The 23,343-nt window shown below is 39.6% G+C and overlaps 1 protein-coding gene across 1 annotated transcript; it reads right to left on the bottom strand.

The window, feature by feature from the left end:
- Positions 1-39: 39 nt before the first annotated feature.
- Positions 40-23,343, bottom strand: trpm1b (transient receptor potential cation channel, subfamily M, member 1b). Its single transcript, XM_042495479.1, has 27 exons — positions 23,272-23,343; positions 15,673-15,749; positions 14,188-14,383; positions 13,897-14,110; positions 13,468-13,592; positions 13,215-13,386; positions 12,724-12,898; positions 12,515-12,638; positions 10,893-10,965; positions 10,668-10,768; positions 8,857-9,033; positions 8,622-8,756; positions 8,442-8,492; positions 7,498-7,638; positions 7,372-7,401; positions 6,986-7,278; positions 5,940-6,168; positions 5,666-5,797; positions 5,449-5,577; positions 5,231-5,359; positions 4,845-5,096; positions 4,583-4,757; positions 3,346-3,366; positions 3,109-3,253; positions 2,813-3,018; positions 1,507-1,639; positions 40-1,418 (listed from the first exon to the last, which is right to left on the bottom strand). Exons 1-27 carry the CDS (start codon positions 23,341-23,343, stop codon positions 62-64), a joined length of 5,064 nt encoding a protein of 1,687 aa, XP_042351413.1. The 3' UTR covers positions 40-61.

Raw genomic sequence — 23,343 nt, 5'->3', positions numbered from 1 at the left:
TTTTTCCATTCCATTTTTCCATTCTCATTCTTTTTTTTAATCTCCCCTCTTGTTGTGGCTCTTATTTCTTTTCATCTTCCTTCTTCTCGGCCTCCATCGTCTTCCCCACATCCTCACGTGCCGCCTTGCAGGCTTGAACGAGGTCTCTCTCGCTACTGGAGGCTCTCGGCTCCTTGCTAACCACCAGGCTCTTTGCTTTCCTCTCGCTGGTGTTAAAGCTCTGTGACCTGTGAGACAGCAAATACTTGTCCTCGGCAACAGTCAGATACATGGTAGTGTCCGAGAGGTTTCTCTTGGCCTTCGTCTTTGTTTGCTCTGCAGCGGGCTCTGCTCCTGGAAGGGGTCCTTTAGTGTCGAAAGGAGTTTGATCAGTCTGATTGTCGGCTTTTCGAGGCTCTGCGGCTTGAAACTGCTGGGTGAGAGCTCTGACCGTTGACACTTTAGGCATGTGACCGACACTGCTGGGATGCACCTGGTACTCAAGGTTTGCCGGCCATTGATTTGGCGCTTTAGTGATCTGATCCACTACTGATCTGTAATCCACAGTTTGCACATCATCGCCTGCCTCAAATGGGTTGTAGATGATGCTGCTCATAGCTCTTTTCTTTGTGATTGGGGAAGTCTGGCTTTGGGTTTCAGTAGGAATATATCTCAATGATTTTGTCCTCTTTGGCGAAGAGGAGTTCCCTTGCGGCAGTTCGGCCTTCTTTGTGGGTTCGTCTGATTCCTCTGGTTCATCAGGCGGGCTGACAATGATGGTGCTCATAGCCCTCCTCTTTGTCAAAGGAGATGTAGGTTGGTCTTCCACTGGGAAGTATTTCAAGGATTTAGTCCTTTTTGGTGGAGAAGAGGGCTTTAGTCTGTCCTTATCTGTTAGTCTATCTAGCAGTGCTGTGCTGCCTTGTCTTATGTTGGAAATGGTCTCTTGACTTGATGCTACAGAAGCAGGCTTTTGATCACATGGGGATATGAGAATGTCCACACATGAACTCGGTCGTGATCTTTCCAAACCGCCAACCTCTAAGGTTTGACCGCCTTCTTTTGGAGAGAGAGTACTAACGCTGGAGGCTTGCCGCAGACTCTTCTGTCTTTCTATGCCTGTTTTAGGTGTCTCATCTGCATTTTGCTTCGCTGCAAACTCCTCCATGTCCATGTGGAAGCGGTAAAGACTGTAACCATCCGCGCTGTTAATACTGCCCTGGCGAAGTAGGGAGGAGGGGTCACACACAGAGGAGTTTCGCGAATAGGTCCTGGTCAGCTCCAGTCTGTCCACCCCTGCAAGCTTTTCCAGGGCAACTGCCATTCGCCCGTGAATCTCCTCCAGCTGTGCTAGGCGGAGATCCACCGTCTGCAGGGAGGCCTTCATCGTGTTCTCCCTCTCGTTGACCTCCTCCAGACGCATGGACATATTCTCAACTCTGCCAAGAACGCCAAATAAAGAAAAGTTTACTAACTGAAATCAAAATACTTAGAAATGTCTAAGCTACTCTTGAAAAGGGTGTTCACCTTTCGGAGGTAACCTTGATGCGTTCATCACTGGAGGACTGCTGCTCGTCTTCTTTCTCACGGAAATATTCCTCCACGCACTGTTCTTCAAACTCATATAGACTTTTTAGCTCCTCTGGATTTAGCCTGAGTTCTGGTAGAAAGAAATTACATGATGTGTGTCAGTCAGGACCAATGCTGTTCTGTAAGTACCTCTTTGGGCTACGACATGATTTAAGTTTATTTGTGATCTAGGATGAAACTAAATTAAAATCACTTTAAAGGTTCAGTGTGTAGGCTTTAGAGGGAAATATTGGCAGAAATGGAATATAAAAAGTATTTTTTCTTTTTCTGAGATTTGGAGCCCTTTCCAAATTATTTACCGTCTGAACTCAAACAAACTCTGTTACGAGGTCAATACCCTTCAGAGTGGAAGCAAACTATACCTAGAGTCACATGAGATTTCCTTAACCTTTTACCTAATACTTCCTAGACCATCTTTTGCTATATAATGTTTAGTCAGAGAGTCAGAGAATTTTCAGAATATTGTCATTTAGAATATTTTATTTATTTGTTTATTTTTGTATTATTATTAATTAATTTGACTGTTTTCTTTTTTTCTTTTATGGTATAATTATTTTTGCAGTCATATTTTACCTCTGTATTTCTTTATTTTTTGACATCAAATGTCCTTTTTTTCTGTTACATGTATGTGCGGGGTGGGGCTGGGATGGCGGGGTTTGACTGATTATACCTTTTAACTGCTGTGTGTATATACATGACTGTCTTGTTTTGTGACACTGCGAGCCTTGTGTTCAGAAAATAATACAGATATGTTTAAATAATCACCTGGAAATAAGAATCCTTGTTTTTTTGTTCCCTTACGAGCAGTTTTCTATCTACATGGGGAGCGGGACCTCGTCCATGGAGTCTGCCATATTGCATGTTTACTGTAAATCAGAACAGACAAGCCAGATACTAGCTCCAGATAGGGCCATCTGCATTGAATTTTTTTTGTGTTTCTGCACTGGCCTCCATAGTAAGCAGCCCCTCTGCGATGATCCAGAAAAACACATAATTTTTATGCAAAACTGCTTTTTTAGAGTTTTTGGCAGAGTCACCGGGTCTATTTCTTTTGGAGAGGAAAAGACCACTGCAGATAATTCGGATTCCAGTAAAAACCTCCTGAACAATAAACATTTAAGGAATCCTAACCAGGAATTCCACTAGTTGCAACCTGTAATCCTTACTACTAGATAGCATTAAATCCTACACACTGTTCCATTAAACTACATATATTTGTTTTGTATCATAAGAGGTGACTAACTGAGTCCACGGTCTTTCTCATCCAGCTCTCCCTCCTGTCTCTTTCTGGCACACCGCCTAAAAAGCCTGTTGAAGAGGATGTAGAGGTGGCTGAAAATGATAAGAGGTGGCGGCAGGATGGGACGGTCGTGGAACGTCATGATCAGCTGATATCTCTGGAACTTCCACACCTGGTTGGAAATGGACTTGACTTCAAAGAAAGTGTTGCTGTGGGACAGGAAACCAGTGAGTACACACTGTAACATTGGTGTTTGCTGTAAAATAACATAGCAGTGAGACATTACATCATGCACTTACTTGAACACTGCAATGAGCAAGTTGACCAGAAGAATGTTTGCCACGAGAAGGTAACAGGCCATAATGGCTGGTGTGAGCCAGGCACCAGGGATACACGGAGGCAGTTTCTTCCCATCCTCGTCATATAAATGCTCCCCACATGGAGCTGCAGGGAAAGAAAACTTCCAGCTATAGAGTGTATTCTGAGATCTTTAGCTAACTGATTTGAATTGCATTCTTGGCTTAAAGACTACTCACGGTTGATTTCCATCGCATAGACTTGAAGAAACATGGACAAAGTGTTAAAATCAATAAATATAGGATTTTTATAACATACTTCTGTCAAGGTCAAGCTAATATCCATGAAAGAGTAGACCAGGTTTAAAAATGCTTCTCCAACTTGTCACTAATCAAAAACTAAAGATAGTTGTACTTTATGGGTTTTTTTTGTGAATAAAAACAAGCAGATGTGTCAGCAACTTTCTCAAAAAAACAGCCGATTTAATATTTAAGAGAGGTAGGACCAAGTCATTGTTTTCTAAGTCTCAAGTAAGTCTCAGATTAAGTTCCAGGTCAAGACTTGCAAGTTCTTAGACAAGTCCCAAGTCTTAAACTTCAAGGTTCAAGCCCTGATGCACTCTTCACCAAATGTCATGCAATATCAGTGATAGAGTAACAATTTATTTCTTTTGCAATAATCATGAATGCTTTTTAAATTTGTAAAAAGTCTGTTTTAACAAGCGTGTTGGAATGCGTAGCATCTATATCTGTAATTTTTGACCCGCAGGACTTGCATAATGCAATTGGTTTTTGCTGGCATTGTTTTTGTACATGAACAAAATGATCTTTGGTATCATTTATTTCTAACTGGTCCTAAGTTATGTAATTGGTTGAATTGGTTCAAACAAAGTGATTCTGGGGAATTCTTTGGAAATGAATGACATCAATGTATTGATTTGTGGCACACTTTATATGAAATAACATCCTTTTAAATCTTTGTTCTTGTGAGGAAGGTATCAAGTATTTTCGAGTCTAAAGGCTCAGCTTGGAGAAGTCAGAGTTAAAGTCCAAGTCAAGTTGCAAGTCTGTTTTGATTTTGTCAAGTTGAGTTGAAAGTCATCAAATTTGTGACTGGAGTCTGAGTCCAGTCTGAGTCATGTGACTTGAGTCCACAGCTCTGACATTTAATAACCCTGTTGATTTAGGCTTTTTGGATAGCTTCTTGTTGCCTTCACCCTGACAGAATAAAACAACACTGAAAAAAAAACTGAAAGAAAAAACTTGAAGGCAGATGATCATGATTGAGGAGATAAGATACTGAAACGTATCCTGCTCTTCCTCAATGCAAAGTTATTAAACACTTTTATCAATATGCCAGCAGAGGGAGACAAAGTATTGAGGGGTCACAGTATTGTTAAACATCACAGAATTAATAGAACACTGATCATCTGCCCAGAATCAGGAAACAGAATCTTACTATGAATTCTAGTCTTACGGTCTATCGAGTCCGCAAAAACCTCCCCATAGATCATCCAGTAGGGCATGTAGAAAATGTTTCTGGCCAGGCGCCATGTTGGCTCCTCATCAGGGTGAAGGATGGCTTGCCGAGCCACCCCAAAGCTCATGAGCACCACCAGCATGATCACCACAAAGTACATCATATCTATCATCTGAAAGACAAGAAGCAAAGTTTGAATTTCTGTGTTTTCCATCATGTCTGTCATGTCATTTTCACATGATTTGTAAAATTTTATTACCATCTTCCCTATCATCATCACATAGGGTCCCAGGTATTTGTTGACTCCGAAGATGTCCAATACGCGAATGTACCAGAAGATGATGTCTATGCAGTAGATGACCCTGCCGTAGCCCATATAAGGTTCATGCTGCAGCCGGAGCATCAGCCCGAGGAGGAAAGTGCAGATGGCAGCCAGGTCAGTGATGTTCCAGTACTCCTCCAGCCACACACTTATCTTCTGTTTCAGCTTCCCTGGCTCCGACATCAGAATCTAGAGAACGGTGTTTAAAGTTCATGCAGACACCATGAAATATAATAAATAAATTGATTAATCAATAAATAAATTAAAAAATAATATCTAAAGACTCAAATCAGATCAAATTTATCATATTTAATGCCTTGTACCTGTCTGACTTTTTCCGAGCCAAGTGTGAGGATGTATGCAATGACAGTCCACTCTTGTATAGATGGCCACCGCTCCATTTTTACCAGGATTATGTAGTTGTACAACATTAAATAGCCCAAATAGCAAATCTATTGGAAGAAGAGTTCGGTTATGTCACTACAATTAAAGTTAAAAAATTTTTTAAAAAATCTTTCTTGTTTACATGACAGAAACTTACTGTGTTGAACCAGAATTTGGTGAATGGCGCATCATAAAACTCAAAGAATCTTTTGCCGATAGGGATTTTGCGGACATTAGTGCTGCCCTCCTCTTCATCTCCCTTTCGGGAAGTTGCATCATTAGCGTCCTACAATATAACAACTTTGTTTCAGCATCATTTTCTTTACAAAGAAAGGCATACAAACACTATGTGTAAATGAATAATTAAGACAAACCTTGCTGGATTTTGTGTCATCATCCTTGTCTTTTCCCTGTTCTTGGCCCTCAGGTGCGTGGTATGAAGCGTCATCTCCAAGGCGGAAATCCAGCAGTAGGATCAGAGGAGGGAAAATGATTCCCAGAATAACCTAGGTGAGAAAATGATCACAGTTAATAATTTTACTCTCATACTATTACAGCAATGCTACAGGTGTTATAAGAAGTGATGTTAGGAATGTCGTGGAATATTTTCTATGGATGCCAAAAAGAAAAAAAATTTGAAATGTCAACCTTGAGGCCGGGATTTTTGCCTATCCTTAAGCAGCCCATCCACATGTCAGTGAGCAACATCTGGCTGCAGGTGTGGGCGATGAAGTCACGTTGCTTAGCAGCCACAGCCAGCTTCAGACAGGTGGAGTTACTCCAGTTGACCAGCTCATATGTTAAAAGTTTCATGGCCACCTGTTCGTCGTGCTTATAGGACTGATCCAACAGCTCGTAGGCTAACTGGCCAAATTCTCTGTGAAAGAGAGGCAATAATATTAGCTCCTTGAAACCTGGATCCACATCAGTTTTCTTGTGCTGCCTTCAGATGCCTTTCACAAGTATTTAAACCTTTGAAACATGAGCAAATTGGCTTGATTTCTTTTAGTAACATGGAAAAAGGCAATCAGCAACTTGGCATGAAATGTCCAGTAAAAAACCCCACACACAAAAAAAGTAAAAAAAAACAAGAAAATTACCTGAAAGTTTGTTTTAAAAAAAATGAAAAAGAAAGTAAAAAACAAACAATGCAAACAAGACTTGGAATAAGTGCTTAAAAATTATAATAATTTTGTCACAAAATTTAAAATTCTAATGATTATAAATGTATTTTTTTCTTTTTTTTTCCTTTGACATTTTACCTAGATTAAAAAAAAATCTACAAATTTCCTTGCCCTTTTTCCCCACGATTTTTTTTTTTTAAAGATTATTTTTTGGGGCATTTTCCCTTAATTGGTAGGATAGTCAGAGAGTGACAGGAAAGGTGGGAGAGAGAAAGGGGAAAGCGGCGCAGCAAAGGGCCACAGGCTGGACTCGAACCCAGGCCACTGCAGAGGCCTCAGCCATGTGGGGCGCACACTCTAGCAGTTGAGCTGGAAGTCGCCCCTCTCCCCATGATTTTGAAAGAAATTGATTCAAAACTGATTTCAAAACTTACTTAACAGATATAAAATGCAGCTAAGCCGTTAAGAGTAGAGGACAGGAAACCAATGTAAAGCAATAAGCACCTGTTATATCTTAAAAGAACACCATGTGATACTACAAGTAAACCCCTATGAGCGAGATATACTGACTTGGAGTTGTTCTCCAGGTCTTGTGAGATGTCATCCACCAGTTCACTCTCAGAGCACTCATGGGCCATAGCTTTATATAGTTTACAGGCCACCAGAGCTTTCGCCATAGCTTCTTCTCCACGCTGCCAGAGGAACAGCGCCATCTTCTGGCGTTTCATCAGCACCGCCCACAGCATTAGCTCGTGAAAGGGGTACTTGAATCGACAGACCTCGGGGTCATCCACGTCAATTTCCACCTCTTCCTCTTTCTTCTTTTTTGGCTTTTTCTTGCCTTTTGTCCTCGGTTCATCGTCCTAATAAAACAAAAACACGATGAAAGATTATTCTGCTGTGTGGCTTGTATTGTTTCAGCTACTTGACATTTTTTTTTGGAAAAGATACCACACCTCCATTCCCAGAAGCTTCAGAGCCTTTGGCTGCAGGAAAAGAACCAAACACGATGATTAATACCAAAATGTTACTTAACATGATGAACAAGCTATTATGAATTATTGTCTTCCATCCATGCGTACCCTTTTTAGTCCGTACAAATTATTGTAGAGGTTTCGGAAAGCCTTCCTGGTGTAATTGCTCCTGTAAGCTCCACCCATGAAGCACTCCAACACCAGACCAATATCAATCAAAGTGATCTGATAATCTGGAGGGAGGTTACCCTGCAAAATTACCAGAGTAACATATGATAATAATAGTAATAACCTTATTTGTATAGCACCTTTAAAAAACAGTTTACAAAGTGCTTTGACAAACAAAGAAAAGAAGAAATGGAATACACAGACAGCCGCACAACAACGGAAAGCCAAACAGTCCTATTGAACAAAAGTGAGACGAATCTAGGGTGGAGTTAGGATAAAATTAAAACCAGAAGAAAAATAATGCAAGATATAGGACATAAAATGTCAATATAAGATAATAAAAAGAAATAGACCAAAAACAACAACATCAGAAACAATAAAAGCAATAAATTCACAAATAAAATTGAATAAAATGGATAAAACATAAATTAAAAAGCAAAAATATATAAAAATAAATAAAACAATATCACATAAAAGTAAGTATATAAAAATGGGATTTAAGCCGAGGGGACCTGAGGGCAAAGGTATGGTCACCTTTAGTTTGGAATGTCCAGAGGGGCCCCACCTGAGGGTCTGAGGCTGCGAACTGGCTCATAAGGGGTCACATTTCTGTTATGGAGCTTGGGGCCATAGAAGGGCTTTTAAAGTGATCAGTAAAATCTTAAAATCAATTCTAAAATGAACAGGGAGCCAATGAAGGGAAGCAAGGATTGGGGTGATGGGATGGCATCTGTTAAAACCACTAAGAAGTAAGAACTATACATACTATATGTGTGTGTGTGTGTGTGTGTGTGTGTGTGTGTGTGTTCACCACACACACACACAGACATATATAAAAATATATATGTACGTGAACCATTATTCAGCAAAAAGTTTTATTGTACCTTTTTAACGTCCCTGACCACAGCGTTCAGTGTATTAGTAGGGCCCAGTTTCTGAAAGACAAGAATGAGAGGAGGGGCGGTTTGTAATTAGTTTCAGACGTTTTCATATTTGTCAGATGTGAATTTTGAGGGATTCAGACTTGGTCTCATTCTCATTTGCTGCAGTGTGTCTGGTCCCACCGTGTTGTACAACTCCTCCAGTCTGGGAATGGTGAGGAAGTGGTGAATATTGACCCCATTCTCCAGGAGCAGTTTGACAAAGTCCACTCTGTCCAGCACCAGAGCATCCATCATAGCCTGCTCCAGAGAGTTCACCTGAGAGAAGGTAAGGAATGATGACTTATTATTTGCACATCGCAGCCTGCCCCGTATTTAAACCTGAAGGGAGAGTTACGGTCAAAAACTCCACTCTTACCCAACGAATCAACTCCAACTTCCTCGGGTCTGTTTCCTCTGGGGGTTCAGGCTTTGCCTTTCCCTTTCCCTTCCCCTTCTTTCCACGGGTTTTGTTGCGAGGAGCACTGGCGGGGCTCTTTTGCTTCTCCTGGGCTGGGGCTACAGTGGTTGTAGTGTTGGCGATGGCACCAGCAGGCTTACCAAGCAGGAAATAAGCATAAATATACCAGACTCTTTTCTGCATTTTCTACATTAAAGTGGACACAGACAACTTTTCAACTCATACCCCACTAGCATTTCCAAGTGGTATTTTAGCATCACTGCTGTAAAGATAACTGGGTCACTTTCCTCTGAGCGTAGTAACTACAGTTTCTACTGCTTCTTTGATACAATGAGATATACTTTTATTATCCCTGTGGGGAAATTTGCTTTGGACTCTGTCCCACTACAGCACAACATAAAAAAAACGCATACACATTCATCACTGACACACATACATCAAATAAACCTATACATAATTAATGCATGTCCTAAAAAATAAATATTGCACTTGTGAAGTAATTGCACATTTGCCAGGTTGGTTGTTCCACTGTCTCCCATTTCCAGGGGACAGTAACTGCACAGAACCTACATTGGTACTCTGGTAACTGGGGATAGCTACTGATAGCTATCAGGGGAAACAGAAGCACTTTTTTTCTGTTTTGGTTGCACAATGGTTAAAGCACTTGCTTTGTGCCTTGAATTGAGCCTTCAGTTTCCTGGGAGAAGAATGCAGTGGTAAACTTAGCTAAAGTGGTAACTTATCTAAATGCCGATGGTGTTATTATCTTATAGCCATTATAGTGTGCAATCAACATTCACCTCATAGTTATAAGTTAAAGAAATAAACTATATATTTCCACTTTAAATCACTACATATTGTATCTTCGTATTGTATTTTTCTGTTATTTAAGGATGCCTTTTAACATCAGGCAAGGGACTATAGAGGAAAACTAACTCGGGTGCATTTACATTTGTTTAAATGTGGATTATTGTACTTTTTAAATAGATTACAAATCAGCAGAATTTTGTACATCGGAGGAACAATTCAAACAACATCTATCTGTCTTGCTATATGTCAGGAATACACACTCTGGATATGTTTGAAGACATTAAAATAGAACTCTCTGGTCAATACTTCATAGACTTATAGACTTAAAATAAAAGCAACAGTGAGCCAAACACATTTTGTGAGGAGGTGGACTTAAAGCAAATTCATTTCAAATGATTTTTTAAATGTTCAAAGCCAAATTCTTTTCTTCCAGGCTAAATACATCCTCGCCCACTTTGCAACTAACAATTATGAGGCAATTACCTGAAAATAAGCAAAAGAAAAGAAGAAAATAATCAAAAGTGCCTTTAAAAAAAAAAAAAAAAAAAAAAGTATTTATTTTACTGTATTTTTTCTGTAAAAGAAATTGTAAACTTAAAATGATTATACTTATAGTTTTCTGGACATTTTCCCCTATTTTTAAAGATAATTTTCTGATATACTGCCCTCTTTTTTCAAATGGATTTTTAGGCAATTTTCAATACCCATTCAGCTAATTTCTTGCAATGTGCCAGTGGGACATTTCTTGGCAGTTGGTCATTGCCCTTTTCCCCATGTTTCGGAAAGAAAACAAACCAAGGGGTCAAATAGCTCGTGAAAAGGCATCTAATCACAGCACAAGAAAACTGCCGTTGATCCCGGTTTTCAAGGGCTAAATACATACTCGCCAACTTTGCAACTATATTGCACTCGTGTGAAAAGATGGTTTTTTACAGCATTTAGGTTTTAGCAGCACTCACTGGTAAATTGTGACCGTAAACAAAGATGTGATTGCGAGCAATATCCACTCTGTTCCAAGCCAGAGCCAAACTGAGCTGGTCAGCTGCGGAAGCGTTCGTGCCTGATGCAAAAGACAGCGCAGACAGAGAGAGGGAAGCATGTCGTACATGGCAAGAAAAATATGGCTGTGATGTAATCATATGCATACTGTTGAGATGTCTAAGTATGATGCAGCCAGAAAATACCTTTTAATAAGGCAGTAAGAATGGCCATTTCAATATCTTGTTGTCCCTCAGAGCCCATTCGAAAAACTGTGATCTACATGAGAAAAAAAGGAAGATAGCAGACGTGAAGTTGTATATTGTAATGGTTGAATCAAACAAATCACATAGATGAAAGGATAAATAAATGGTTGTTTTTTTATTCCCACTCTTTATTCACGCAGCTGCAATCATGTTGTGATGAACCGATGAGAGATTCTGTCAGCAGGACCTCTCACTGCTGGCTGAGCCTCACAGCCCAAACAGCTAATTTTACAGCGAGACAGCGTGATAGTACTTTTCTTGTTACAGACTCGACTATATCAAATGAAATTACGCTGACGGCTCCATCACATGTGCAGCCATGGTAAATGGGATTAAGTTGGCATGAATGTGTGGCACGGCGCCAGAGATTTTCAGGGCTGGTCTCGGGATGCGTTGATAATGAGCAGCAGTATGAAGATGGAAAAACTTATGTTGCCCTTTCAGACAGCAGGGTGTTGATTTTTGCAAATACGTAGACTTTAATAAGGAATCGGTTAAACGTTGCATCCTGGTGTTACATCACAGCAAATTTCAGCCTTCTAAATCAGCGTTTTTTTTTTATTGGTCTCACCCAGCTGTTCACATGAGATGCACTTAGGATGAAAGGATTATTTGGGGACTAGACTGTGACACGGATTCACCTGTAGGTTAGTCATGGCACTTTAGATTAAGAGCAGGCAACAGTGTGGCCTCTTAGCTGCGTGGAAAGAGCTCAAACTTGCCGATTCTGTCACATTGTCTGGGTCGGGTATCAGTGAAATGCCCCGCAGCGGTATGATCTTTGAAAAAAAGCAGTTTAAGTTGCTTATCTGAGTGTGTTGGCGCATTAGGCAGTCTAATACATCAGGGATAGAGGATGCAGAATCGCTGGTGAAGTGATAGCACTCTGCGGTCTAAAAAAAAAAGCCCGTGGAGTAGAGAGGGAGGGAGGAACCTGCTTGAGGATTAGGGAGATGGATCCTCTCCTCCATCTGTGTGCTGCATGCTTACTGTGAATGGATGAAGTAAGAGCCTCCGCTAAGCGGGTGGTAGTGATCTTTCCCACCCAAATGTATGGAGTGTGGAGATTATATGCGCCGCATATTACAAACTACTAATCACATCAATTACGGAGATCTGGTGGAGATGCGAAAACGCTGCCACTTCTTATGCACCAAGAAACACTCTGGTAAGCACTCTCAGCTCAGGGATTTAGGCTCTCACTGAGGTTTGTGCTTCATCGTAAAGCATTGTTTACATTTAAGTTAACAGTTTAGCACTGCAGAATCACCCAACATCACTTAACAGCTGTGTGCTTATACATAAGGGTGGATGATAGCTGTGAATGCCCCAGATTATAAACATGCCACACATGACCACAGGGAGAAATGACAAGCACGTTGTGGGGATTATGTTTATTCAATATGTTAATGGAAATACACAGATGAGTGGAATGGATGAATGACGATGGAGACCAGATGCTTCACAACTCAGAAATGTTTATTGATTGACAAAGACATGTCATTTTCAAATGCAAAATAATTCTGAAAAGGCCAATTTTTTTAGTGTGTTCTTCTACTCACCAGTTCCCTTTTTTTCATGCACTCCATAACCATGAGCAGGATCTGCTGTGATTGACTTTTGCTGTAATTGAAAGTCTTCTGAATGGTCACCAAGAGTTGCTCTCGGACATCGTCATTAACAAGGCTGGAAGAGCAGATTCAAGGAAGACATTTCAGCTTTTTTTTCTTAACCCATAAATAAAATAGAGAGAAGGCATGTAAAGTCTCACCCTCCATCTTCTGAGAACTTGTGTGCAAAGGATATGATGTCGGAAGCTCGGCCACTGCCGTCACACACCACCACAGGGATGGGAGGCTCGTCTCTCAGACTCTCCAGTGCGATGGAGATCACGTTGGGACCTCCCTCTACGATTAGACACACCAGAGGAACCCCTTGACCCAAACCTGAAACACACAGAATATACTCAGTCCTTCCATTTGTCTATTTATCACCACTGGTAATAGCAGACCTTTGAGAATGAAATGCTGAAGTGGGAAACGTTAATGTGATGTATGAACAGACAAAACCAGAGGAGAGTGAAGTCAGTAGTGACAGTTGAGCATCCCTTTGCTGTCCCTGCCTTATCCGAGCTCCAGGCATAGGATGACAAAGGGAAGCCCACAGGCCACAGAGGAGCTCTCCATCCACATGTCCGACAGACTCCGGCTCACGCACTATGGTGGATGCTTTATGAGGTCTGCGTAGCGCTGGTTGACTTACGCGTGTTGATCTTCTGCAGGGAGATGTGCTTCTCTAGCAGCCGGCGGAGTTTGACCTCGGAGCCGTACTTCCCACAGGTGCCGTTGTCGGTCAGGATGAAGTGGGAGTGGCTGTTGTTGAGCACAGCCAGCTTGCTCAGTGGGTTTGCCATTGTCTGATAGGGTTTGGTGACCTGGAAAAAGAAGGAGAAATTAACTTCAAGAAGAAATATTAGACTCTGAGTGAACTAAATGCAGCTGCAAAGTGTTCTCACATCTTTTCCGATGAGATCCTCTTTGTTTTCCAGGATCCCCCATGGTGCAATTCCTATTGCACACACTTTCCCTCGTGACTTGGAGGAATGGTCCTTTAAGGCATCTCCTACATGACGGATCACCCCTGAGGTGTAAAGAGCAAAATATAGCAGCGTGAATAATGACGCTTTCAGTTGCCTAATGGGGCTGCTGCATCATGGGACACACTTGTGGCTGCTGCACGCAAAATCCACACAGTCATTTGTGATGAATTTTTCCAACAGAAGCTCTAATTACAGAGCGTAAACCCGTGACAATGGGTTGGTCAAATCTCCTCCGGAAAATTACAGAAAAGGTGTTACGTAACGACAATTTAGAGTAATCTTCTAATGTCACAAATTGTTATTTTGTTAAATGAACATTAAAAGCATTATCCTGAACTGTTGTACCTGTGTTGACTCCGCCCGTGAAGATCCAAGCTCCGGTGGTGACGGCAGCTTTGATCAGGCCTTTGCCAAACACTTGCTTGAGTTTTGGTTGGAGGTCGAAGTTCTGGAGACCTCCGTGTACGGAGATGAGCAAAGTGGGCAGCTCCAACTGCCAGTCCTTCACCATCAAATGCAAGAGGTTGTCGGGTTTGGTGTCATAGGAGACTCGGATATACTAGGACAGAAAAGAAATATATTATAACTTCTAATCAAACCACACAGTCACTCTAAAGGAATGTTTCAGTGCCTCACCATGGCCTTGTTGATGAATCCTCCACCCTGGAACTCGATTAGGCCGAAAGCATCTGTTGGGTAGGTCCTTGTGTGCTTGATCACACTCCATTTATCCTTCGGGGTGTCAATCTGCACCAGCTGGTTGGCTTCTTCCAGTGAGTTGGCACCAGCAGGGATGGCCACGTGCTGTGTGTTCAGCTGACCGCAGGCACATCTCGACAGATCACAGCACAAACGGCACTCAGTTAACACGTCCTTCCTGGCCCTGCGTGGATGTGACTTAAAAACTTGTGTTGGTTGTTCCTAGAATTCCTCGAGCAGTATACTATCCAGTGTTGAACCATGACTAGTAGCAATTGAGCTATGCATTGTTTAGTCTGCACATGAAGGCCGTGTCTTTTCCTCGAAACACACATCACACTGGCTCTTTCATGACTGTGCCTATTTCTGGGAAATTCATGCTTGGGCGAGCAACGATCCGCAGTGCCTGGCTGCTCTCGGAGCCCAGGATAGTACCCGTGTCCTACAAAACACACTGAAAAATCTATTTTAATCCCAACAAATGTCTGATGACATATAGCTGTAGGTGTCACGATTCACTAAATTAATGAACAAGCTAAAATAAGTTATTTTTAATTTATATAAAGCATTACTTGGAGTGAATATAGAGCTGAATTTATAAAATTAAAACAGTCATGTGTTACATATTCTGCCAAATTGACATGTTTTTACCAGTATGCTTACTGCTTTTTGTTTGTTTTTATGCTTTGAAACTTGCAACTTACAAATTTGCTTGATTTATTTCAAATACACAAGAGGATGGCAATGAGCAAAAAAAGAAGAAATGACTCAAAAAATTTGCAAGAAATTAGTGAAAAGTAAAAGAAAAAATACCTGGAAATTCATAAAAAATATATAAATTAATCAAAAGAAAAAGAAAGTTAAAATAACAAAAACAGGGAAATTGCCTGAAAAAGTTGCTTAAAATGTATATTTATAAATATACTTAAAATGTATACTATTTTGTGAAATACTTTTACTTAAAAGTTTTTTTTCCTTGACATTTTCCCTAGCTTTCTAAACATAATTTTCTTTCTTTTTTGCAGTTTGTGGAACATTTCTTAAAAAGTTGCTTATTCCTTTTCCCCCATCTTTTTGAAAGAAATGGCACCAATTGGCTCTGAGTTCAAAAGTTTAAATGCTTGTAAAGGTGTTTTGAAAGCAACACAAGAAAAGTGATGTCACTCCAGGTTACACAAGCTTTTTATAGACTTCTCGATTGTGCACATTTTAAATTAACTTTAGTAAGATGAAAATTGTTTGTGGTAAACCCCCTCAAGCAGTAAAACTGAACAAAATTATTTGTGAAATTGATCAATTTGAATTGTTTGATGAGTTTTGTCATGTTGAGATAATAATGAGCTGCAGTTGTAACCTAAGGCCACGTGTTTACCACAGTTTATGAATTAATCATTTCAAAGGCAATTTGAAGACCATAGTTACCTGGTTGGGTCCTTTGTGGGAAATTTGTGAACACATTCTCTTTTCGTAAAGGTCCTCTCAATCCAAGCTCTTTGCGCCTGAAAGAGAAATATAAGCAAGGAAAAGAAGTGTTAGCTCACATGGTGTCATACCACAGTCACAGGGAGATCATCTTTATCTGAATTTAAATTTCTCTATCAAAATTCTCTTAGTGGTAATCCTGCCTAAAAGATGAAGATCCTGCAAAGAAACCAGTGAAAGAGGAAGAAATACAAAGCAAAGTGAAATGTTTGTATTGGTATCAACAGGCAGTGAGGTTGAGCATTTGTTCATTAGAGCACAGTCGATGTTGACGATCACCTTTCATTGTCTGCTCCAGCTTGATAAGCAGCCAATGAAAAGCATCACACAAAAAGGACTATACCCACACACTTTGTCAAAATCCTGCTCTGATTGCCGTCTGATGTTTTTCCAGTGCTGAGCAAAAATAACCTTGAGTTCAAAGCAGAGTTTGTCTGAGGGCCATTGTTGACGGTGGAGGCCCAATTAAAACTGAAGCACTGGAAGCAACTCTTTCCAAGAAATCACCCAGAAAGTAAAATGGGAAAAAAATAATTATCATATTTAACAGCACTGATAGATTATAACAGAGGAGTCTGTATTTAACTTCGCCTGTGAGTGTGAAGTCATATGAGTATAAATGAAAGACATGTGAGTCTTGTCTTGTGAACAGTAATCACAAGTGCCAACTACACAGTACTGTTAGTGTTTTCTCTCTCTCTCTTTCTCTCTCTCTCTCTTTTTCTCTTTCTCTCAGGCTCGCCTCAGCCACTCAGGAGGTGCAGCAGCAGGGCGGCTACAAAACATAAACTATTCATATAAAGTTGTACCTAAAGAAAAACAATTATTTTTTTCAGGCTAATTTTTTTAATGTTTGTTTCTTTTACAACATGTCAACCATAGATGTAGATTTTGAAATGGATACCATCCCCCTTAATATTTAGAATGTGCATTTGTCCCTCCAATAAAACCATTAAATAGCAAAGAATTTTTATTTTGACAAAATAAACAATATGTACACCATAAATGGATCCATAAAAGGCATAAATTCATCAGGAAACAAAGTGTTTGATGCTCAAAATTTTCTGGCAGAACCCCCTTTCAAAACCTCCAACCCAAACTACATCTCACATGTGCGCCCCCCTCCACGTTGAGTTGAAACCTACGCCCTTGGCTGTCTACAAACTATGAATTCATATTCATGGCTTCCACCGCTGCTCTTTTTGAAATAACAAAAAAAAAACAACCTTTAATCCACACTTTTTATCCTTCCCTTCTGTTAATGCATGAATAAATAAAACTTTATATTCTGCACCCCTTTCTGCAATGACCTAATTTTACCCAGCAGACTCATTAAAGAATCACCTCATTTTGTCTTAATCCAAAACAGTCATCTGATAGCAACCTTTGGTTGAGTAGATAAAACCAGTAAGTCATGGAAAAAATGAATAGTTTCCCATTTATGTAGTTGCATTGTTTGTATTTTCCTCTTTAAAACTGTTTGTATGTATCGAGATAATCTGAAAAGCATATGTGTGTATATATATATATATATATATATATATATATATATATTTTTTTTTTTTTTTTTTTGCAAAGAACAGTACCATCTTCTTGTACTTTGTAAAAGTCTGAGGCACAGAGCAGTTGTTGCTGTCTGTCTTGTCTCAGCAGTTTTCCATCTCAGTGTTATCATGCATCATTAAGCACCCAGAATGCATACACTGCTGCCTGTTCATCACATCAAAATTCACTCTCGGTGATCTGTCCCACATCTCTAAAATCAAACTATTCTGTCATAAAAGCAGTGAAATAATATTTTAAAGAGTAGCAGTTACAGAGCGTAGATACACTTACACACTGTCTTGTGTCCGAGCTGCAGAGTCCTGTTGGTGCTGCTGCTGCAGGTTAAGAATAGAGAGTGGAGGACGCCTGCTGTTCCTCCACCAGAGCTTTCTCCTGGTGCTGCTCTCCCAGTCAAGAGCACTCATTGAATCCCACAGGACATGAAACTTCTTCACTTTATGAGGGCCGGTTAATATGATGAGCATGTGAGCAGGGTCTTTGTTCGCCCAAGTCTCATGACTCCAGTTCAAGGTAATCCTTTTGGGAGTCCCATGACCCCTTCTCCATGCCCACAGGGTATTTTCATCCTTCGCTTGAACAAGGCACAATAAATCTACTTTGATAACCGGCCCCTAATCTCCCAATTTGTCCAAACTCCCCTTTTCTTTGTGTTCACTTCACAGTGTGGAAGATCTTAGCTTGTGTGAGAAGACGGAGCGCACCGGCCAACCTAAAAAGCACTGCAGTCTCGTTCAGAGGCTCCCCCAAGTTTTCATCTGAAAACATTTTTTCACCCCCTCCAACTACTTTGATTTCAACCTAATTTGCATAATTGAGAGAATTGGATGCAGGCATTCTTTTGGAAGGCGCCTTGTTAAGACATGACTGGTCTCCAGTTGGGGGCAAGGTCAGTCAATGCTAATTGCAGTTAATCTCTATTTCCATCCACTGTGTCTTTGTGGAAAAAAAGAAAACTCAGCAGAGCGGCTATTCAATATTCTCTTAATCTTCATTTTTTGCTCATGTTAAGTGGATTTACATTAAAAACTTAAATGATATTGCATAATCGTAACCTGAAAAGGGATGTTATTGTTTAAAAATAATCATTTTTATTCAACAGGCCGCTGTCTGATTTCCAACCCTTTAAAGTTTAGGCCAAAAAAGATCATTTAAATATCAAAAGGCTTCTTTATGGATAGGGAAATCTGACCTACTTAGATACGTTGAGAATGAATCCTGTTTATTGTGCATGCTGGACTTACTGGAGTAATTCAATTAAAAGTATTTAAGGGCTTTCAGGTGCCAACGACTAGAGGAAGGCATTAGGTGAACTAGAAGCCGAGATGGAGTTAACAAGCACAAAGTTGCAGACATCCATTTAAACCCTTCGCCATGTGAAATGGTTTAATAAGCTCTCCTTTTATGGTTGAAGTGAGCAGTTTGAGCCTGACTGTAACTCAGAGTGAAAAAGACAAGGGAGGTTGGTGGTTGATGACTCAGAAAGACAGAGAGAGAAGCCCAACATCCCCCCTCAACCTCCTCCCCTCCAGTTCGGTCCTGCTCCGGTAAAAAACGCACGTGGGCCTCTGTTAATTATAGCCGAAGAAAACAAAGCGCATTTCCAGAAGGGTTTGGTGAGCATGTCGCAGTTACTTCAGCTTACTTAAACTCATTAACTACAGCAATTAAAACCAAAATCCAGTCAGCGACCAGCTGCCTCGTTAAGAGCTGCCTTTGAGCCCTTAACAACAAAAACCTTGAAGAATTAGATACTACGGGATCAGATTGTGTCACACCGAGCAAATTAACAGGACTTAAGACAAGCCCCGGAACAATAAACAGCGTTCACTCCAGAATATTCTGAGGAAAGGCTCGCTCAAAACAAAAGACATTTGTGTGAAATGTTAAATATAATTGCTGGAGTGTTGAGGAGGTCACAGAAAAGGTATAAAATATATTTATGACCTCTATTTTTTTTTTATTAGATGCACTGCTACTTGTCCTTAAAATTTCCTTTAAATGTTACTATCCTGATTTCTCTGAAAAAAAAAACCCCAAATGCTTCTATCACTATGCAGTAGAGGCAGTATTTGTGTCAAGCCATACATTCATGCATTCTTCCACTTGAATCACATGGTGCTGGTCTCCTGACCCGCAGCTTAGTGAGCAACCACATCACAGCAAATTTGTTCCAGTGCTGCTACAATTACACAGCTCCCAACAACCATGAGGAAAAGGTTATGATGATGGCTGTATTTCTGTGCGTTGATGTCTGACCTGGTCAGTTTCAGTGCATTTGAATGTATAATTGTTTACAGTCTGTGCTTTAAAGGGTAAAAATAAGGTAAAAAATATGTGTGATTTATTCTAAACATTGTAGCGATGAACCTCACACAACAAAAGCCTCATCAGCACAAGTGAAATGGATCAGAAAGGATTTGGGGGTCCTAATGGAATGTCACCAGGGTTGAAGATAAAAGCAACTAATTGCTGAGCTTTGGTATTGAATGGCGATGTGGTTGGAGCCTGATGCAGTGTGACAGGAAGGAAGCCCCATGTAGACGCCTTTTACTGTCTAAAAAAATATTCCAGACTCATGGTCTGTCCCACGTGGACGGAATAAAAAGCCGCCTTTTACATAGTTTCACTGGAGGGAAGAGATATTTGGACACTTGAGTTATGGTCTCTGGATACAAATTTTCAGTACCTCTGAAGCAAACTGTTTTCAGCCAGCCCTGTTTGTAAATGCACTCATTGTTCCTGCTGGGTTTGAAAATCCAGTTAGGCGTCACATGAGTCCGACATGTCGCTGATTATCCCCCAAGAGTTGAGGGAGTCATAAGACATGTTTTAGCTGCTGGTTTTCCCCAAAAGGAAAGTCGGACTAAAAAATAGAGCAAATTAAATTTTCCATAAAATCAGTGTATCAGTATAAAGATAGTGCCTTTGTACAAAACTTATAACAGGTATTAAATATTTTCTGAAGCATTTCCCAGCATAGAAACAGTTTTCTTTATAAAGCATGACAGCTGGCTACACACAGTTTAAATTGTTTTGATAGTTATATGTAAATGTTAGCCTTACGTGCCATATTATTATAAAAAAAAAACTGCCACTGGAACCAAGGGCAAAAGTTTCGTGTCAACATTGGGCGGAGAAGAAAAGGCAGAAAATTTTGAGCATCAGATACATGATTTCCTGCATTCTGGTGATTTTTTTAATGGACCAATTTGTGACTTCTGCATAAAAGATGACATAAAGGTCTTAAATGTTGTCAAATTTAAAGCTACCTTTATGTTTTTATTATTAGGGGAAAGCAATGTACAGTAAATATTGTGGGGGGGACTTCTCCCCCGTGTCCCATCCCCTGAAATCTGGTAGCTTATAAGTCTTCAAGGTAATTTCTCTTGGCTTTGACCTCACTTCATGAACTTTAATTCATAATTTAACCCTTTGAAACCTGGATCAACATCAGCTTTCTTGTGCTGTGTTTAGAAAGCTTTCACAAGCATTTAAACCTTTGAAACCAGAACAAATTGCTTTGATTTCTTTCAGCAGCTTTGGCATAAATGTCCTGCAAATTGCCAAAAAAAAAAGGTGACATACAAATTACCTGAGGATTTGCTTTTTTTAAAGAGAGAGAGAGAGAAGTGAGACAATTAATAGGAAATTATTGTAAAACAAGGGGGAAAATACCCCCAAAAATATTATTATTATTGATTAAAATTTAGTTACAGAAAAAAATACTGTATATCTGTTCTTATTTTTTCTTTTTTTAAACTTTATTTTATCACTTTTGCAGGTCATTTCCCATTTTGTGTTTTTATTTTTATTTATTTAATTTTTTGTGCTCATTTTCACTTTTTTTGTTTATGTAATTTTGCCTTCTTCACATGTTTTTTGAAAGACATCAGACCAATTTGCTCAGGTTTTCAACTGAATTGTACTTTTTTTAACAGAATACTTTAACATTTTGAGATCTTATTTGTTTAAATCATATTTTTCAGAAGCTTTGAAAACTCTGACCTTCACACAAATGGGGTCTGCTGCAATCCAGCCCCTGAGCCTTAAAGCTTTTTTAAGGATTCTTGGCCCTCACCTGACCCACGCCTGATGCTTACATCATACAGTCATATGATCTTTCAAACCCAGAGTGAAAACTACAGGATTTGCTACATTTGATTTAATTTTGTTGCCTTTTATATATTTGTATTTAGTGTCCAAGCACAAAACTCATCGGCAGTTATCAAAGCTATCAGGCTATGGATGCTTTTTAGGCCATTTTTTTTGCTAACTATTAAGCTTAAAGCTACTAATTTCAAGCAAAATAGGTAAAAGGTCAGTAAAGGCAGCCTACTTGTTGCAGATGTTATCTGTAGATAGACCAAATAGAAGATCACTCATGGCAGCAGCATTTAACTGAATCTGCTCTCTGTTGGAGGACAAGCAAGACTTTTATTTTCTAATCACGTCATCCACCGAGATTCAGAGACATCGTCTCTGCTCTATTTCTGATGTGCCATACCATGCATGAAAAATAAATCCCTCATACGACTCACTGTAAATGATGAAGTACACGCCTATCATTTGAGTAAAGCAGATAAATCCATGATTAAAGACTGTCATGACAACATGACAAATGCATGATCAGAAAAGAAAAAAGGACAACATTATCTCTCGGTGCTCCGCTTTGTGCAGCTACTGAGTTTATATTTAGCAACATATCGGATCTCATTAAAAGTGCAGCTGGGAGCCATGACATTGCTGATTGCTTCAGAGTAAAACCTCATTTAAAAAAGGCTGTGGATTATATAAAGAATATTAAGCTTACTAAATAATGTCCACTGTCATTTATAGAAATCCATCACACTAAATTCTTTTAATGATGTCAGATGTGCTGATGATATATATATCAGGGCTTGTGTTGATTCAGCCACATGGTGGACAATTTTTATTTCTTGAGCATTGTGATTTTTCTTATGAATATGGACTAATTGTAAGTGACAAAGAATTAATTTAAAATATTTTGTATTTCACAATTTTTTGTTTTATCTTTTTTTCTGGAAAAATAGTGACTTTTTTAATGTTTGACTTGCTCTGATTTATTTTAAACCATCCAAATAAGAATGTGTTTTAGTTCTTTATCTTGTGCTGACACATTGACTTGATTTTGTTTTATAATCAGAAAAAATCTGAAATTTGTTTTGCATCCCAGAATGACAACTGTTTTACATAAATACAAATAAAAACAAAAACACAAACAACAAACGCTACAGACCACATCAGATATCACAAAAAGTGGATCCAGTGCAACATATTGCATATATCTACAGAAGTAACAGTGTGCATGCTCTAATCCCAGCATGCACTGCTCGCTGGATTGGGAGCAGAAGCATGCATGCATAAAATAAAAAATAAAAAAACCCTTGCTTTCAAGAACATTTTTACCGGAGTGTGTTAATCACATGAAAGCAGACTTTAGTAAGATATAAAAGTCCTTAATCTGTCATGGCCATGCTCGTTTATACTGGGCCATTATGAAGGATTAAAGTGCAGCACTGGAGTGAGCTTGAAACACCACTTAACAGTAAGTTTGCGAGGCTTGGAGTGCAAACCATGTGCGCACCGATATACGACTAGCAGTCCTGAATGGGGCAGGTCATTATGCCGGACATAGGGGCGCTGAAATGATTGGTTAGGAAGTAATGTGGCAAGCTCATAGTAATGGTTTCATGTGACATGCAGTGCCACACAATAGTTGTGTAGTTTTTGGATACAAAAATGATTAAAAAAACACCAAAAAAACAAAGATAAAAATGCAGTTCATTTTGTATATGACTTTTAAGGAGCATTGACAATCAAGATTATTGACACAAATACATTTTAAGAGAAACATAAAAACATTTTGAAAAACAAATGAAAACTGATCTGATCCAATTCCTTAACGTCACGCAGAATCACTTGTTGAATGTGACAGAACGGGCTTTGCCTTACCTTCTGCGAGCCGGATGTGGTACGTTTGAGGGAGGACCGTTTAAAGGTGGCACCCGGGCCCTTGGTGTCCAT

This window comes from Plectropomus leopardus, chromosome 11 (genome assembly GCF_008729295.1).
Source record: "Plectropomus leopardus isolate mb chromosome 11, YSFRI_Pleo_2.0, whole genome shotgun sequence".
Taxonomy (NCBI): Eukaryota; Metazoa; Chordata; class Actinopteri; order Perciformes; family Serranidae; genus Plectropomus; species Plectropomus leopardus.
This window is presented reverse-complemented; position numbering and strand designations above follow the sequence as displayed.

Coding starts and splice junctions, on each gene's coding strand:
- trpm1b (XM_042495479.1), bottom strand. CDS start 23,343: ATGGACACCAAGGGCCCGGGTGCCACCTTTAAACGGTCCTCCCTCAAA. Junction 4,758..4,844: donor TGATGATGATAGGGAAGATG/GTAATAAAATTT, acceptor CTTGTCTTTCAG/ATGATAGATATGATGTACTT. Junction 3,019..3,108: donor TTGCTCATTGCAGTGTTCAA/GTAAGTGCATGA, acceptor CCTGTCCCACAG/CAACACTTTCTTTGAAGTCA.